The following is an 18,141-nucleotide window of genomic DNA, read 5'->3' as shown; positions in this document are numbered from 1 at the left end:
ATCTACCAGATAGGTATCCTTTCTCCCCACCCTCCCTCAACCTCTTTTCTACTATCCTTTACTCCCCTCTTAATTATAAAAGCATCAATGCTCAAAGGATATGAGAGTATCAAAGGATGAAGTGTTGACTAGAAATTACAGTCTGTCAGCTTATTTATAAGGATAAGAAATTTTAAAAAAAGAAATCAAGGCAAGAATCCTTAATAGCTTAGCTTAACTGAGTGGGGGTCTTAGTCTATGATATAACTGCTAAAGAAAACATAAGAAGGAGACTTCATTAGCCTGATGGATAATGACATCAGTGTCCATGGGCCACAGATAGACTTAGATAATGTAATGGATACCTTTTTCTGAAATCTGTTTCTGGTTCTCTCTTTGAGCTTCTGCAAGAGAGACCATCTCAATCAGAATTGGGGACCAGATGTGAGTTGTAGAAAGGCTAAGTTGAAAAGACTGCTTGGTTAACATGTTACCTACCATCTGAAACACAGAGGAATGATTCTGAGTAGCTGTGAGACTCTGTAATCACCCCAGGGAAAAGACTGTAAGAATAATACTCAACTGTGAAGTAGTGAAATTGACAATTAGTAGTTGTTCCCATTGAGTATGTAAGCCTTGGGTATTGGGGGAATTAGGTAGGTAAATAAAAAGGCAAAATTGGGGTTGATTTAGAGAAAGAAATCTATTAATTCAACTTCTGAGTAAAAAGGTTTTTAGTTTTGACTTGTCAATCTCTTAGCATCCTTTTTTTTTAAACACTAAAAGAAGAATCTTTGAATTGTAAAAATTATTATTTCACATCTTAGGAAGTTGGTCATTGAAAGCCCAAGACTTTCAGTGATCAGCTCCCTTACATATATTTGCAAAGTTTGTGAGGATATTAAGAAAACTGAAAAAACTGAAGATCAAGAAAACCAAAAGATCATCTGAACTTGCCTTTGGCATATAGTCAGGGAGTATTTATTTGCAGACTTCAGTTCCATACTCACTCTGAAAGAAATATAGTATTAATGTCAAGGTAAAAAAAAAAGCAGGAAACATATGCAATCTAGAATGTCATTACAATGGTATCTGTTGGAATTTTGTTTCGGTATAACTTATTTCCAGTAGATATTATCTGCAGTATTAAAAAAATTCAAGATGGTAGAGGCTTGACAGCCAGGCATTATATCATGATTGATGGGAGTCTCATGATTTCAAAATCCACAAGATGAAAACATCAAATTATTACTTTCCTGGAAAGAAGACTGAATATGATTTAAAGATAAGATGATTTTAACTTTGGGATTGTTTTGTACTGTAAATGATCATAAAATTTAAATTTGTTCTGTGAGAGCTAAGAAAAAAATATTCAGGCATTTGTTTATTTATCTAACTAACTACTTATCTATTTATTCATTCATTCACTTATTTATTTGTTTATTTATTTATTCAGCTATTTATCTGCCTATTTATTTATTTGTCTATTCATTCATTCATTCATTTATTTAAGGCAATTGGGGTTAAGTGACTTGCCCAGGGTCACACAGCTAGTAAGTGTCAAGTGTTTGGTCTGAGGCTGGATTTGAACTCAGGTCCTCCTGACTTCAGGGCCGATACTCTATCTGCTGCGCCACCTAGCACCCCAATATCCAGGTATTTATAGAGAATGTTTTTTTGTTGTGAAGAGGAAAAATGAGAATCTTGGTAAGAGTTATGAATCATGGGATCATAGATTGAGAGCTGCATAGGACCTCATTTTACAAATAAGGAACCTTAGGCTTGGGAATATTAAATAACTCATTTAGGGTCACATAAGGAGTGCCAGAGGCCATGGTTCTACAATTCTTCCTAATATTTTGAGGGAGAATAATAACTTTCATAAAAATATAGAGACAGTCATTTCTGTCTTCTGAATTGTAATTTACTTTCATCAGATTGTCAGTTTCAATCTATGCTGTATGAATAAGTGTTTGGACTTTGGGGAGTCCATTAGTAAGAGAGCACAAATGAATCAAAATTATTTATAAATTCCCTGTTGAATAGAAATAGAATACTTAGAGTTTCTACAAAATAACTTGTTCCAAGAAAAATAGTCTGAAGCTTCAAATTAGTGGGAACCTCTCCATTGGTAGGGCAAATTCATTTTGAAGGTAGCTTGTTTCTTCTTCAAGAAAATGAATGGATAGCCTAGTATCAGAGGTTTTGAGTTAGCAAAGGGAAAAACAGACCACTGGGAAATTATATTGGCAGAAGTCATTATGACAAAAATATCTTACCCTTAACATTTTCCTAAGCCTCTTTTCAGATAATGAAAAATGGAATGAGGTCTGGTTTGTGTACACAGAAAACTAACCTCTGTGAAGATAAACAAGAAAAAAATTAAATATTTAAGTGGCAGGCCATGGTGGATTTGGCTTTGGTGCATGTACCAGGACACAACTCTGCTGCTGCTTCACAGGGGACCTGCTGCTGGCCCCAGCCTGGGTTGTTAAAAGAATCAGTATTCATTCAGCAGCAGCCTGTAATGCCTTGCTTCCTGAATATGTGTATGTATTCTAGACACTCAGTTACTAAAGGGGGTTGTCATGTTTCTGAGAAGCTTATTTGTCTCTTTGAGAGAGCTTACTTTGCCATTTAGAATCTTTTTGAAATATCACCATCGCCTTTCACTTTCTGTCCTTCCTTACCTGAACTTTGGTGTCTCTGGAAACATTTCTCTCTTCTTCCCCTACTGGGTCTGGTTAATTCCCCAATAATCTATTGAATGGTACATTTTAAAAACTCTCAATCTCAGTTCTGGTTTGCTTCGCTTTGCTTTCATTTTACTGGGAGAAGCTTGACCAGGAGCAGATGGCTCCTGTGGATCTGAATTTTTCAAGTAAGTGGTGAGGTTACTTATTAGGAAATGGTAAATGGTTGGGTTGTAAGGGAAGAAGGGAGCATGCAGAAGACTGGAGATCTGTAGCCAGAGATACCATAGTTTGAGAAGGGGATGTGGTCACAGAGGAAATAGCATAGAATCAGATAACTTTCAGAATCCTTGTTTTGTGTTTTTCTTTCCCCATTCTTACACACTGATAGAGAAGGGTATTGCTTCTTGGAATGTTATCACCAAATATACACCATTATGCTGTATACTGCTTAGGAACATTCATTATTTACAGAATTTCTATTGTTGGTTAAGCCATGCAAAGATCAGTAGTGTTTTAGGCCCTTAGAAAAAAAAAAGATTTTTAGCCCTGAAATAAGTTGATTGTTTTTCTTTCTGGTTGTCAAAAGCACCCATTTTTCTTATGGTATCATCAACATTTTTGACAGATGAATTCTTTGAATACCCAGGGAAATATAACATATGTCCAATCATGTTGATTATTATAAAATGCTTATTCATCTGCCACCTCTGGCATGTGGTTTTATGAGAAAGTGGAAGTTAAGAGCCATGGAGATCATTAGGATTGGGGTGGGGCTGGGGGTGGCAGGAAGAGAGGGTTTGTAGTAGGTTAGAGGAAAGCTACCATACATTTGTTCCTTTTTGATAGAGTCAGTGTAGCTAAGGCACCAGAGACACCCTTAACTTTCATGGTTGCTGCTAGATCTTGGAAATGTAAATCAGTATTTTTGAAAGTGAGATTATCCCTAGAAAAATATAATAAAGTGTGTGTGTGTGTGTGTGTGTGTGTGTGTGTGTAATTGGTGGTTTGATTTTATTCAAATAGCAAGTCAGAAGGAACCTGTGAATGAGATAAATGCACGTTAGAGACTGGCACATAATAAACCCTTAATAAATGCTTGTTGACTCACATGAGAAATAGTACTTTTTCTATTTTCCATTGCTTCTTCATTTTCTCTTTTTTTCCTCATGACCAAGATGTCAACTTCCATTTCTCACCAAACACTTGTCACTCTCCCTAACTCTCCTTAGTGTTTTTATTGTCAATTTTTAACCTTCTTCTACTGCCTGCCATTGCAGGTTGTTAATTTTAATTTTAGTATGTTTTTCCACATAAATATTTTCATCCACTTATTGATTACCCTCAGAGACTCTTGCCCCTAGATTCCCATTCCTTCATTTTTCCTAAGTGCACTGGCAAAAAAAAGCTAAGGTAGCCACTGTTATGAAAATGGTGAACATAAAAGCTACTGCTATTTCCCTTCTAGATGGGTTGCTTCTCTTTCCTTCCTCTTATCCCTCACATTATCTGCCTGGAGAAAAGAGGTTGAGATTTGCTGTGGTTGCCCAAAGCTCTAAAAGGCTTCTCAACTAAGGAAAAGGACATTGGCAAAACAATACAAGAATGCTCATAGACTTTATAGGAGTATTTTACAATGCCCATCTTAGGGAGTAATCCTGCACACATCACTCTTTTCTATTCTGGTATTTCTGAAACAGCGACAAGCATTGTTTGGAGTGCTACATTGCAGAGCATGCCTAGCTTAGAGGTAAGGAAATTTTTCCCCATACCCCTGACATGTCAGTTGGCATTTTTCTTTGGCAAGAGTATCCTAGCATTCTTCCTAGGACTGGATACTTCTATACCTCCTATTCATGGGAACTCTGGAGGCAGAAACATAACCACCTTCTAGCAGTTACTTAGGGGACAGACCACCTGTCCTTTGGTGTGGCTACGCCCCAGGTGGGGTATTCTTGGCACTGCCTTGCTCTTTCTGCCTCAGATATGCTCTCCCACCCCCACCGGCTTGGTATCACACTGTCATCTGTCCCACTGGAGACCTTTCTCCCAATGGAACTTCTGCCCTTCCATAGGCAAGTACAGCCCTCCTCCTGCCCATCTGAATATGCTTTAGAAGCAGTTTTGGCTCTGCTTTATTGGATTCTAATTCCTTTGACCGATTTTTTTTTTCTGTTTTGTGCGAATGTAAGTTAGCTGAAACAGCATGAACTGTCTGCCAAATGAAACAATTTCCCACCCAGAACATTAATCCATTGCTCTCTGTGGGTGATACAGTTTATTATGCATTGTGGGAAAGGCAATTATGTAACAAGGACAAAGTAGTTCCTCCTTTGGAAGAGTTGACAGTCTAAAAGGGTAAGTGACCACAGCACACAGATGGAGATGGAGATCTACAGAACAGGACTTTGAAAAGGGGCTATTGGCCATGTTGAGGTTAGTAATGGACTACCCAGATTAGTTTGAAAAGGGTCTTATGGCAGGAGTGAATTTTGAGTTGAGTTTTAAAGAAGGGATAATTTAGTGTTGAGGGGAGGATGAGAAAGCATTTTGAGTTTAGGAGGATTGGTATGGCCAAAGGCTCAGAGGGAGAGAAAGGTTAGTTGGGGATAGTTAGGAAGTTTGCTTGGCAAGAGCACAGGGTGTGGGTCAGGAAAATGGTGCTGAAGTGTCTGGAAAGGATGTGTGTTTGTGGGTAAGGTGGTCAGGAAGTGCCATAGAAGGAATGCTTTTAAGTCTGCTGTCAGACATTTTGTGTCTGATCTGAGGGACAGGTCTAGGCCTACAGTGATGCTTTAAAGAGGGAAAGTTAGAAAGTCTAGGACACTTTGTGGAAGAGAGATTTTGATGATAGTGTAAAGAACAGATCGAAGGAAAGAGACCACAAATAGAATCCAGGAAAGGGGAATGTTGTAGAAATTACTGCAGCCACCCTGGTGAATGAGGAGTAAGGCCAGGCTGGTGTTCACAGAAATGACATCCTTTGTTGTCTGAAATAGGGCTAAAGTGACAACACACAGAGTCAGGGAAATGTGAGTTGCTGGCACCACTCACTGCTTCATCTGAGGAGACTCTCATTGGCTCTTCAATCTACAAGATAACAGCTTAACCTGAGCTGCCAGCTGTTTTCATGGATATCACGTAACACAATCTCACCTCCCTTAATCAAAACTTTTCCACAGGGAAGGTAGCATTGATTGCATTTGTCTAAATGCAGTCAGGCTAGCATGGTCCTGATATGAATAGTATATCCCAAAAATTAAGTCCTTAATTTCAAGCCAGAATGTTCACATGAAGTGACCTCCTCTGCACATAAGCAGGGTCTTTCTGTATTTATAATTCAAGTTCCTTCTTTTTCTCTGATGTGTTCATTCTCTTTCTTCTCTCTTCTTCTCCTCCTTTCTTCACCCAATACAAATCTCATGATCATAAATACTGGGCCTCTCCCTCCCCTATAACAAGAATAATCAACTTCATTCAGAGAGCTGCATTGAACCTTTCATCATTCAGAACAATGCTCAAGATCTAACATAGTTTTGGGCAGTTAGTAGTCTAACTAGATAAACAATTGTTGAGGTGTAGTCAAGAGATAGCTTTTTTCTTTCTTTTATCACTGAAAAGATCAGTCCTAGTATTCCCATCTGACATTCTGAGAAGTTACTTAGTAAATCTGAAGAAGAGAAGATACTGCTTTTGAAATGATGGGTGCAGATGATGACAGATGCCTATCAGAAATCATGGTAGCCTCCTGAAAGAAGATTTCATTGGTTAGGAAACAAGTGATTTCAAAATCTTTAAAACATTAAAAAAAAACCATCCTACTTGTTGAAATTCTGACTTGAAAAAAATATTAGATTATTCTTTGAGTCAGGCATTCCGAGTTAATGCACACCATTTGGAAGGAACTCTGTACTTGGAATCTGAGGACTTGGATTCAAATCCTGACTCTGCTACTTATGTGACTTTGACTAAGTTCTTAAACTCCTCTGGTTCTCAGTTTCCTCATATATAAAATAGGGGAGTTGTATTAGATAATCTCAAAGATTCTTCCCAGTGCTAAATCTAGGTTCCTGTTTCCTTCTGAAGTCCTAATAGGAGTGTTTATATTTGCATGTTAATATGCAATATTAATAATATTGTTTATAATACATATGTTATGTATTATATTTTCATTTTGTATAGATTTAAAATATAAAATATTATTTTTAACCTTCAAAACACTTCTATATCTACTCTCTTCTTTCAGTCCAACAACAATTTCACGAAGTAGGAATGACAGATATCCCTATTTTCCAAACAGAAAATGTTAGTGCTAGAAGGGCCCACTGAAATCATCCAGTTCAACTTCCTCATTTTACAGACAAGGAAACTGAGGTCTAAAAGGGGTGTGCCTTGCAAAGGTGACCCAGTGAGTTTAATAAAAGAGCATGGACTAAATCCCAGATTTATCAACTAGCTAGTTTCAAGCAATTCCCAAGCATTTATTAAGCACCTTTGAAGTTCCAGGCACTGTGCTGGTCCTGGGATACAAACACAAAAAAGGAACAGACCCTTCTTTTATATTCTAGAACTTACATTCAATTGGCAGAGATAGGTATGATGTACCTACCACTACCACCACCACCACCACCACCACCACCACTTTCTTACATGTAAAAAGAACCTGATGGTGACTTTCAGTTCAGAAATAAAGTATGGAATTAGGAGTTCTAATAGATGCATCTTTATACATCCTGAAATACTTCAGTTCTGACACTTTATAACACTATTCCTTTGAGGATCTCACAATGCCTTGTCCTCTGGTTTTGAAGAATTGAATTGAAAATAACACTAAGCCATCTGACAAGACCTAATGCTTCTTTAAACTAAATACAGATATCGTATTTTGGTGACAGCCTGTTTAATAGAACAAAGGAAGGAGATGCCAGAAACAGGGAATCAGGCAAGGAACTTGTTGCAGATGCTATTGCTTCTCTAGCTGGGCAAGAAGAAAGGCCAATCCAATTTTAAGGTTTACTAAACTGGATGCTAAAATTAACCCTCATATTAGATGGGTACCCATAGTTGTTTCTGTTAGCCTCCTTTCCTCAAACCCAAGTATATACTTCTACAACCTGATAGTCAACCTGTTTCCATCTATCATATTTTCTGTCTTAACAGGCTTTCTATTCCCTGCTTCGTTTTTGAAACAAATAAGTTAAATTTTATTTTGTCAGTGATGAAGCATCCATTTTTTCTCCTTTCCATCTCCCCCTCTAAAAACAAGGGGAAAAAGCCCTGTAACAAACATATATAGTAAAGCAAAATTCTCATGTGTCCACAATGTCCCAAAATATGTCTTATTATGCATATGTTGTCCATCACCTCCATGTTAGGTCTATTCCCTACTTGATTAAGCACAAAAGGCTCTCTAAATGTGCATTGCTATTAATGTTATCCTTCCCCGCCCCCGTCTTCTGCTACTGCTAAAGGGTAGTATCCCTGTAGCCACTGCTTTGTGCCTAGCCTTAGCATCACTCCTAAGAAAGTAATAATAATGATAATAATGAATAATACTTTATGTTTGTGTAATGCCAAACCAAGATATTTGTGAATGAATGTTCACACTTAAAAGTACCCTGCAATGCACCTCTGTTTCTCTTATGTAAAATTAGAAGTATAGACTAGATAACCTTTAAGATCACTCTTCATTCTAAGATTGGATGACTTGCCAGTTGTTAATGCCCTCCACCTGAAGTTACTTTGTTCATATTTTGCGGTCAAGAGGCAATGTGATATTGTGGATAGAAAGCTGGACTCAGAGTCAGGAAGACCTGAATTCAAGTTATACTTGTGCTCTATAATGACTATGTAATGCTGGGCAGGTCAGTTAACCTCTCAGTATTCAAGGGAACTCACAAAAACTTCAAATGGCAGAGCAAGTGCTCATCTGCATGGAAGGGAGTTTCTTCATTTGGCATTCACTATGCCAGTGAAATCACAGGTCCAGTTTAACAAAAGAGACAAGTACAGAATTTCTTCCACCTTTCTCTTTATTTCCTTGATGCCTAGATCATAGACAGCATTTAATAAATTGAATTGAATTGAATTGAAAATGACATTAGGCTAAGCCTCTAAACACCATATGAGACACTCTCTGCTTCCACCTGCTGAGGAGACCATGTCCCTTGACACATCTTAGATTATAAGGTCCAAGAGACCTTACTTCTCTTCAAGTTAGTGACTCAACCATAAAAGGCACTGAATAGTTTTTTTTAAAATAAATTGATTAATACAGAAATTTTGCTTATGTTTTTATTCATTTCAATGAGATAGAAGGACTTGGGTTATTTTTTAAAATGTTCCTCTCAATATGTGGAATCTTCTTCCTTCTTCCCCTTCTCCTCTTTTCTCCTACCACAAATACTGACTAAATAATTCATCAAATATTTCTTAAATGCCTCCTATGTATAAGATACTGTTTTAGACACTTGGGATAAAAGATAAATATGAAAACCAGCTTCTTCTCCAGAGAGTTTATGTCCTCATGGGGAATATGACATATAGATATAAAGAAATAAAAGATAATAGGAAGGAGAGAACACGAACGACCAGGGGAATCAGGAAAAAAAATTGCTATAGGAAGTGGTACCTGAGTAAACCTTTAAAGGAAGGAAACAAAGTATTCTAAGAGATAAGGAAGGAGTACATTCCAGTAATGGGTGATAAGGTCTACAGAGTCACAGTTAGAAGAATGCTGTGTACAGGGAAAAATAAATAAGCATATTTGGCTGGAATATAGAATAGTTGAAGGGGAATAGTTTTAAATAAATTTGGAAAGGATTTTAAGTGTCAAATAAAGTATTTTAACCTAGAGGCTATATTGCCACTAATGATTTTTAAGCAGTGAAGTGACTAGCATGTGTGTGTAGAGGATGGAGTGAAGAGTGAGGAGACTGGAAGCAGGGAGGCCAATTAAGAGGCTATTGACATTATTTGGGTGAGGAGTAACAAATGCTTAAATTATGCCATGGGGTGTGAGAAACAATTTGGAGATTGAATGTACATGATTTGGCAATTCATTGGATATACTTGATAACATGAAGACTGGAGGGTAACTTGGAGGTTCCATAGCTGAGTGACTAGAGAGTTGGTGATGCTCTTAACAGAAACAAGGAAGCTTAGATGAAGAGCAGGGGGGATGACAATGAGTTATGTTCTGGATATGTTGTCTGGAATTCCTGATTTGGGATTCCTGTCCAAGTAGAGATGTTCATCACACACGTTGGTAATGCAGATGGGTCTCAGAAGAAGTGAGAGCTGAAGATATAGATCTGGGAGTTATCTGCTTAGAGGTAATAATCAAACCCATAGGAACTCTAGAGATGGGGTAAAGAAGGATAAGAGGACCCAGCCCAAGGGAGGATATTCCCACTTACAGGGGACTCAATAAGGGAGAGTCAGAGGAACCTAGAAAGAGTAGTGTCACAAAAACCTAAAGGAAGAGTTCGTTTTGAGAAGGATGTTAATAGTATTAAAGGCAGCATAGAAGTCAGGAAGGAGGGGAACTGAGAAAAGACTATTGAATTCACCAACTAAAAGATTGTTGGCAGCACTGGAGATAGCAGTTTCAGTCCAGTGACAAGTTTAGAAGTCAGATTGCAAGAGGTTAGGAAGCTCTTCTCTCGGTCTCGGTGCCAGCATTTGCTGCTGCAGCTGCTTCTCTGAGATAAGAGAGTGAAGGTCAAAGTCGGTGGATCTGGCTGTATTCAGCCCTGATGAGAATAAGAATGTAAGGCTAGGGATAATTGGAAAAGATGTTATCTTCTAGGACCGCAATCCCACTAGTATTAAATGGGGAGATACTGGAGCCAAGTATAGAGTCCATTGGTGTCTGTGCCATCTTGGAAAATGCTGGGGCTCCATTCAAAGCTCGAACTAAGCATGTCATCACATATGCACCTTTGGCTGATGCCTCTATGTTTGTGATAGGGATGAACCATGAAAAATATAATAATTCACTTAAGATTTTCAGTAATGCCTCCTGTATTACCAGCTGCTTGGCACCCCTCACCAAGGTCATCCATGATGACTTTGGCATTGTGGGATGATTCATGACCCAATTCATGCTATTATTGCTACCCAGAAGACAATAAATGATTCCTATGGCAAGTTGTGGTATGATGGGTATGATGCTGCCAAAAACATGATGTTTTCATCCCTGTTTCTGCTGGTGCTGCAAAGGCTATGGGCAAGGTTTTCCTTGAGGTGGATGGGAAGTTCATGGGCATGACCTTCTGTGTTCCTTCTTCCAGTGTATCTGTTTTGACCTATTGCCTGGAGAAATCTGCCTGATACTATATTAAGAAAGTGGTGAAGCAAGTGTCAGAGTGGCTGTGAAGAGCATTTTGGGCTACACAGAGGAAAAGGTTGCATCCTTTGACTTTAATAGAGATACTTAGTCTTCTATCTTGTAAGCTGGTGCTGGAATTGACCTTAATGACCATTTTGTCAAGCTCATTTCCTGGTATGACAATGAGTATGATTAAAGTCACCATGGTTTAGTAGATCCCATGGTTTACATAGCCTCCAAAACATAAAGTAGAAAGTTATGGATCTTCATCCCCAGTCAAAAGAGGAGTTAACTATGGGGAGCCCACACTGCAACTCTGTCTCCCTATATTGGAAATCTCCTACCCCTTCCACACAGCTCCTGACCAAGGCACCCCAGTAGTATGGGGGAGAAGTATAATGAAGTCCTATATTATGTACCATTACTATACAAATATAGTACAAATTGTACTATAGTACAAATTACTACATGCATTGCAAAAAAAGTGAATGAGAGGTAAGAAAATAGAAACAATAGTATAGAATATAGATGAGTCTAGGATTTTGGTTATAAAAGGGAAGAGAGAGAGATTTAGGATGATAATTTATGAGGATGGCAAGATCAAATGAAAAAAATTTTTAAGGAGTAAGGAGGCATGGCTTATGTTTGCGTGTTGCATGTGGAAAGTTCTCCTAGACACTTTAGTAGTAGTGTGTGCTTTTGAAAATGCAGTCAAATATTGTTTGTTTGGAGGAGGGAAAATGAGTGGGAAAGAGTGCTCCATTTTGAAAAAGTTAAAGATCTGATGTAGAGGGTATGTGGTAAAAGAGGTGTAACTTTGTGAGTTTCTAGTACATAGAGTAAGGTGAGCTATCTGCTGTCAACATATTGCCAAACAGAGAATCTCTAGAGGGATCTGCTCTAATGAATCTAATCTGATGAAGTTCCTTTTAATTGTGTAAAAGTTATACACAAAAAAAGACAGTGCTAAAATTCTCAAATAGTTTTTCCACAAGCAGAATAACTCTTCCTTCTATCTTTTTACCCAGATAATTTGCTTAGAAAAAAGACTTCATATAGAATAGAGGGTAGAGGATAGACTAGAATTTTTGTGAATTCTGACTTAGCCAAGTCTGAGTTAATGATTTTTTGTTGCATGTTTCAAATCATTACACAGAGAGGAATAAGTAAAATGAAAAGAGTAGAAGACATTGGGTTTGAAGAGAAGAAGATTTGGGTTGGAACTTTCTATATAATCCTGGGCAATTCATTTAACATCTCTGAGCCTCAGTTTCCCCATCTACAAAATGAAGTAGTCTACCAAATATGATGGCTTTAACCATACTTGTTGTCATACCAGGAAATGAGCTTGACAAAATGGTCATTAAGTTCAATTCCAGCACCAGTATCAAAGGTGGTAGAAGACTGGGTGTTACTGTTAAAGTCAAAAGATGCAATCTTTTCCTCTGTTTAGCCCACCATGCCTTTCATGGCCCTTCTGATACTTCATCACTTTCTTATATCATAATATCATACAGATCCCTTCTAATTTTGAATTCTATGGTCCTTTAATATTAGGACTGAATTATACCATGTAGCATAAACATGAATCCTGAGTTATGTCACTTATTTCAATTTCTTTATTCAATGAAAATTGTAGAACTTTAGATGTTAAAGCAGGAATAAATCTCAGAGATTATCTGGTTCAGTCTCTTCAATACACAGTGAGGAAACAGGTCTAGGAGCTTGAGTTATTTCCTGAAGGGCACACAGTGAATAAGTAATATATTTGGGTCTAGATCCTGTTTTTTCTGACATCTGGACTGGTGGACTTTCAATGATATTTTCTAGAACACTGTACTTCTCTCACATATACCGTGTTGACTTACTGAAAAATATGGATTAATGAAGTCCAAGTTACTGTAAAGCCTGGAAGGGTAATGGCCTCCAGAGAACATTACTATTTATGTGACTTCATCTTGTGACTTTTAAATAGGAACTTTGTCTATTTAATGCAGAAATGTTACTAAAGTTATCAATAAGATAGATTAGATGGTTTGTGCTTCTGCTCCTTGCATCAAAAAAAAAAAAAGAATTCAACCCCTACATACTAAAATCAGCATTGCTCCTAGTGATAGATTCCTGAAACAAAATGCATTAAGGAAATTGGAACTCTCATTGGTGGAGAGTAAGAATATAGTTCAAGCCAGAACAATAAAATGGGTAGCTATAAATACATTGAGCCTTTAAAAAAATTCTGAAGTTAAAGCCAAGAATAACTTCATTAGGGAGAATACAGCATTCTCCCATCTGAGAAAATGTTGCAAATTAAAGAATAACAGGGTAGCCCCCAAAGTTAAAATAATGTTCCATTGACTCAGCATGTATCCCTTTCTAGCTCAACGCAGAAGTAGTGGTGATTAGTGCTTGGTGTTGTTTATATTATGAAGGAAGTCAATAGAAAGAAATGTGGAGTATCAAGGTTAAGAACATGCAAAGAGTTGTTTGGTCATAGTACCTTCTTTCTCTTATCTGATAGAAATCCAAGCTGCTTGCTTAGATGTGTCTTAGAGAGTCACTGTTTAAAGTATACAGATCGAAGAGCCAAAGTCTGAAATTGAAGGCAACTGAAGTTCATTTCCATTTACTTTAAACAAATCAACACAAGACAAATTGAAATGGAGTCATCCCTATGACTAACTGCTTCTCTCTGCTTTCTTTTTCTTAGGAATTTATCAAAGAACTGCTATCTCGGATAAGAGGCATGAGGAAACTGAGTCCCCCCCAAAAGAAGAGTATATAATTTTTTGCATGGAGAGTAGAATTCTCTCCAAGGGACACAGAAAGGGAAATGGGATTTTGATCACAAGAAGACACTTATTTAAAAGAAAAAAAATAGTTGTCTTTCTGAGCAACTTTTCTTTTTCTTCTGTTAGACATTTTATCCATGGATGTTTCTTATTTGTTTTTATGGATTTTTTTTTAGATTTTTTTTTTTTAATCAAAGCTATCAATGCTTTGGATGCAGCACAACTGTCAACGGAGGATTATCCAACCAGATGGAAAAGTCCAGGGATGGAGGCCTCTTGGTAGCTGACATGGGCAGCCCTATCTTACGTGGCAAATGGGAGGGTGTTTGTAACCTTATAGAGCAGGGAGAATGGCTTTCTTATAGATAATTTGGTAATATTTTCCCCCTCGATTGTATATTTGACTCATAGACGTCCAATTTCTTGTACTTGTATATACACAATTATGTTACACTGTGGATGTGAGTATTATTTCCTGTGGATGGAATCGATGTTTGGTCATCCTTTAATTGGAGACCACAGCACATGTGTTTTTGAGGGGCAACTTCACATTCTTAATGCAGGTGCTGAAATTTTAAACAAATTCACTTTATGCACCAAAGTGAAGACATTTAATGTATCAGTTCTTTCGGGAAGCTACACTTAAATTTTTGGTTGTTACTGTTTTCAAGGGCGTAACTTATGGATGGACTTCATATGTCTTTTTGATCCTGATGCTTTGGCAGGCCTCTTCCTCACTGCCTCATTCATAATAATTTGGAATCGTGTCAGCCCTTTGTTTGAAACTCTGATAGGAGCTCTGTAGAGAAATGCCAGCACTATCTGAACAGTGTTTTACTGCAGAAAAAGAAAGCACTGTGTAGCATATAGTTCTCTGCTTTTGACCAAATACAGTGTGTTGTCTCTCCCACTAAAGCAGGTCAAAAGCAAGCAAGCACGTTAGAGCTCTGTCTCTGGCATACTGGGTACTTCTGGGCCTGGGACAGTAGTAGACCTCCCACAGGGAGGACACAATTTGAGTGTACCATCGAGATGTTGGGAGGCAGGGAAGCCTCAACCTTCTTTGATGACCTAATTCTTGGAAGCCTTGATGTCAGAACACCTCCAAATAGTATTGGCACTTCCTGACCCACTATGTAGTATGTAAGTAAGGGCTTAGCAGTTTCACAGGATCATAGGGCAAAACTGGGCAAAGCTAGGGTGCCTATTTCTTTACCCCTTCCCCTACTTTGGGGCTGGGCCTGAGGAAGTCAACTGTCCTTCTTTCTTCTATAGTATATTCCTGCTCCTTGTGAGATGATTAAAATAGATCTGCAGTAATGGCATGGCTGTCTGACCATGTGTGAAAAAGGGGGGGGAAGAGAACACTTCAGGTAGACCTTTGGCTCCTTTGGGTGGTATTCTTTATCTGCTATGTGATGTTCATAAGTGACCATGTAAAAGAAGACAGTAGTCAGGCATTTTATATCAAGGGTGCTCTGAACATATTTTATTTTTAAAAAGAAATATGTTTGTGAATTTTCTGTATACTGGCAAGCTTTTTAAAATGTATTTAATTTTGTAATGTTTACCAATGATTTATTTACAAGATATTTACTCAAATAAATGGAACAGCTTACAACTCTTGTTACATGTATGCCTTGCTGAACTATCTTACTATACCAAGCATTGAAATCCATTTTTTTTTCATTTCTAAAAATTTTGTAATCATTTAATCTTCTTAAATGCCCTGCTGCATTTTCTAGATTGGGGAGGTGGAAGCAGAAGCTTTGGTGGGTTCTAACTCATTGAAGGAAATGAGCCAACTATCTTTGATTAATTATCATCCTAATTAAATCCCTTACCTAGACCAAGGAGCCCTTATTTAATTAACCCCCCTTTTATATCTGGCAGGAGTTACCTGGAAAGTAATTAATTAATCAGATATTTATATTGTCTTTTGATTTTTCCCCACAAGAAACAAGAGTAGATATACAGGATTTCCACCCAATTGTCTGAAAAACCCAAGTATGGTGCTTGGATGAGTCTAGCATAATCTAGGTTTTTAGCTTGTACCTAAAATGGCCTTGTACTTCTTGTATTCCAAGTATCATGAATACTGAAAAAAATTCTCATATGCCTCGTTCACAGATCAAAGATCAAAATGATTTTTTGTGCTAGCTTAGGGAGCCTTAGACTATATTTATGGCACCATCATATCAGCACATGGCTGATTGGAATTTCTTTGACACTTATTTATTCACCACTGCCCTACCCTCAATTGGGGAGGAAAATACAGATGGCTAACATGCACAATGGAAATTCAGAAGTATTTTAATTTTCGGTCTAGTGTTCTCTCAGTCAAAGTTAGGTTCACTTCTAAGTCTGTTGAAATGGCACCCATTAATAACCTGCAGGAGAGGTTGGCCTCTTAGGCCTCTGATGAAAGGTATCTGCCTCCAGAAGTGCCCGCATTTCCTGTAAGTGGCTCATCAGCAGGCATAATGGAAACTTTTGACTTTGGGGGTTTTCTCTACCACCTTTAAGGTAGATATTGGCAATTTGGAATTCATGTTCCCTTGTCTATGTCTCAAGTCCAGTGGTGGGAAGATTGGTGCCTGTTCCTTCACTAAGTTAATGAATTTAGAACTGGAAGAGACCATATTGACCATCTGGTCTAGAGTTCTTAAACCTTTTGTGTCATGGATTCCTTCGGCAGTCCTGTGAAAGTGATGGACCTCTTCTCGCTATAATGCATAAAATAAATGCATAGGATTGCAAAGAAAACAAATTATATTTAAATACAGTTTTCAACATTAACAAATATTTAGACTCCTTGAAGGTCTGTGGACCTCCAGTTAAGAACCTCTGATTTAGTCTAACCCCTTTATTTTACAGATAGGGAAACTGAATTCCAGAAAAGTAAAATGATGCAACCAATGTCACACATATAATAAGCAGAAGAGCCAAGATTGGAACTTTGTTCCTTTGATGCTAATTCTGGAACTGTTTCCATTACATAAGATTGCTGCATCCCCTCTCCTTTGAAATATAGTAGACTGGCTTTGAAACATTCACTTAGCATCTACTTTGTAGGATCATAGAACCAGACTTAGAACTCAAAGGAAACTTAGTGCCTAATTAGTTCAACTTTCATTTTAAAGATCAGGAATCTGAGGCATAGAGCTCTTAAGTGACTGGCCCAACGTCACATGAGGAAGAAGGGGCAGACTTGGGATCTGATCCCAAGTCTTGGGATACTTTTCATCCATATTGAAAAGTCCAAGTTTGGTCATGGTAGTGCATGCCTGTAATACCTGCTATTAGGGAGGCTGAGATTGGTGGATCTCTTGAGTACTGGGGTTCTGAGCTTCAGCAAGGTGCTAATGCCAATGTGGAGTTCACACTGAGTCTGGCACCAATATGGTGTGTCCAAGGAGGAGGGAACTTCTGGGCTGCCTAAGTAGGAGCCCAGTGGCCCGAGTCAGAAATGGAGCATGTTAAAGTTCCCTTGCTGATTACTAGTGGGACTGGGCTCATGAGTAAGACTGCTGTATTACCAGTCCAATCTCTTTAAAAAAATATCTAAAAGACAAATTGCAGGGAAAAGATTTTAAAGTTATATATAAGATCGTTTTCAAGCTCTTGGGAGGCATAAGAGTTATTTTTGTGAGCCATATTAAAAAAAATCTTTGTGAGTCTTGGGCTACACAGAATCTGTTTATTCAATAGCTAAAAAAACATAAAAGCTTCCTCAAAATATGTGGCTGTCAATTAGCTGATGAGGATTGTTAAGGAAGAAAACCCTAGAGCCAGGTAGCTGCCATATTGTGTCATACCTGCTTATGGCCCTGAGGGGAACAGTCTTCAGGGGATCCTGCAGTCTGCCACACACACACACACACACACACACACACACACACACACACACACATTCAACATCAGGAACCTCTGCTCCTGCCCTTAGCCTCTGAAGATGCAGCGGGTTGTTTGAGTAACCCTGGTACTTATCCTTGGAATCCCATGGGTGCAGAGGAAAGATTTTGGTGTTATGTGGCAGTCCCTTGAATCATCCCTTGAATGGTAATGTCACCTTCCCCACAAACTCCCCTTCCCTTACAGCAGCATCTCCATCCCTTCCATGGAATTGACCAGGGCTTCTTGGTACCAGTCTGTAGCTGAGATGGCTCTGTAGGGATGCTTAATTTGGGATTGGTAAACTTGGTTTCTTTGTTTTTACTTTTGATAACTATTTAAATACAAGTGTTTTTCTTTGTAGTATAGGTTTTATGCATTTAAAAACCTTATTCTGAGAAAGGGTCCGAATTGGCTTCCCAAGATAGCTAAAGGAGTCCATGGCACAAAAAAA

At 38.1% G+C, this 18,141-nt stretch overlaps 1 protein-coding gene across 1 annotated transcript in view; it reads left to right on the top strand.

Moving 5' to 3' along the window:
• The window catches only part of PPP1R14C (protein phosphatase 1 regulatory inhibitor subunit 14C), a 109,593-nt gene extending 94,179 nt beyond the window's left edge, over positions 1-15,414 (top strand). Inside the window, exon 4 of the mRNA XM_020986600.2 lies at positions 13,712-15,414. Coding sequence (XP_020842259.1) covers positions 13,712-13,786 — 75 coding nt within the window. The 3' untranslated portion in view covers positions 13,787-15,414. The remainder of the gene's footprint in view (positions 1-13,711) is intronic.
• The last annotated feature ends 2,727 nt before the right edge of the window (positions 15,415-18,141 follow it).

The sequence above is a fragment of the Phascolarctos cinereus genome, unplaced genomic scaffold (assembly GCF_003287225.1).
Source record: "Phascolarctos cinereus isolate Bilbo 61053 unplaced genomic scaffold, phaCin_HiC Scaffold_5;HRSCAF=322, whole genome shotgun sequence".
NCBI classification, from domain to species: Eukaryota; Metazoa; Chordata; class Mammalia; order Diprotodontia; family Phascolarctidae; genus Phascolarctos; species Phascolarctos cinereus.
The sequence above is the reverse complement of the archived record's forward strand: the minus strand, read 5'-3'. Positions and strand labels throughout refer to the sequence as shown.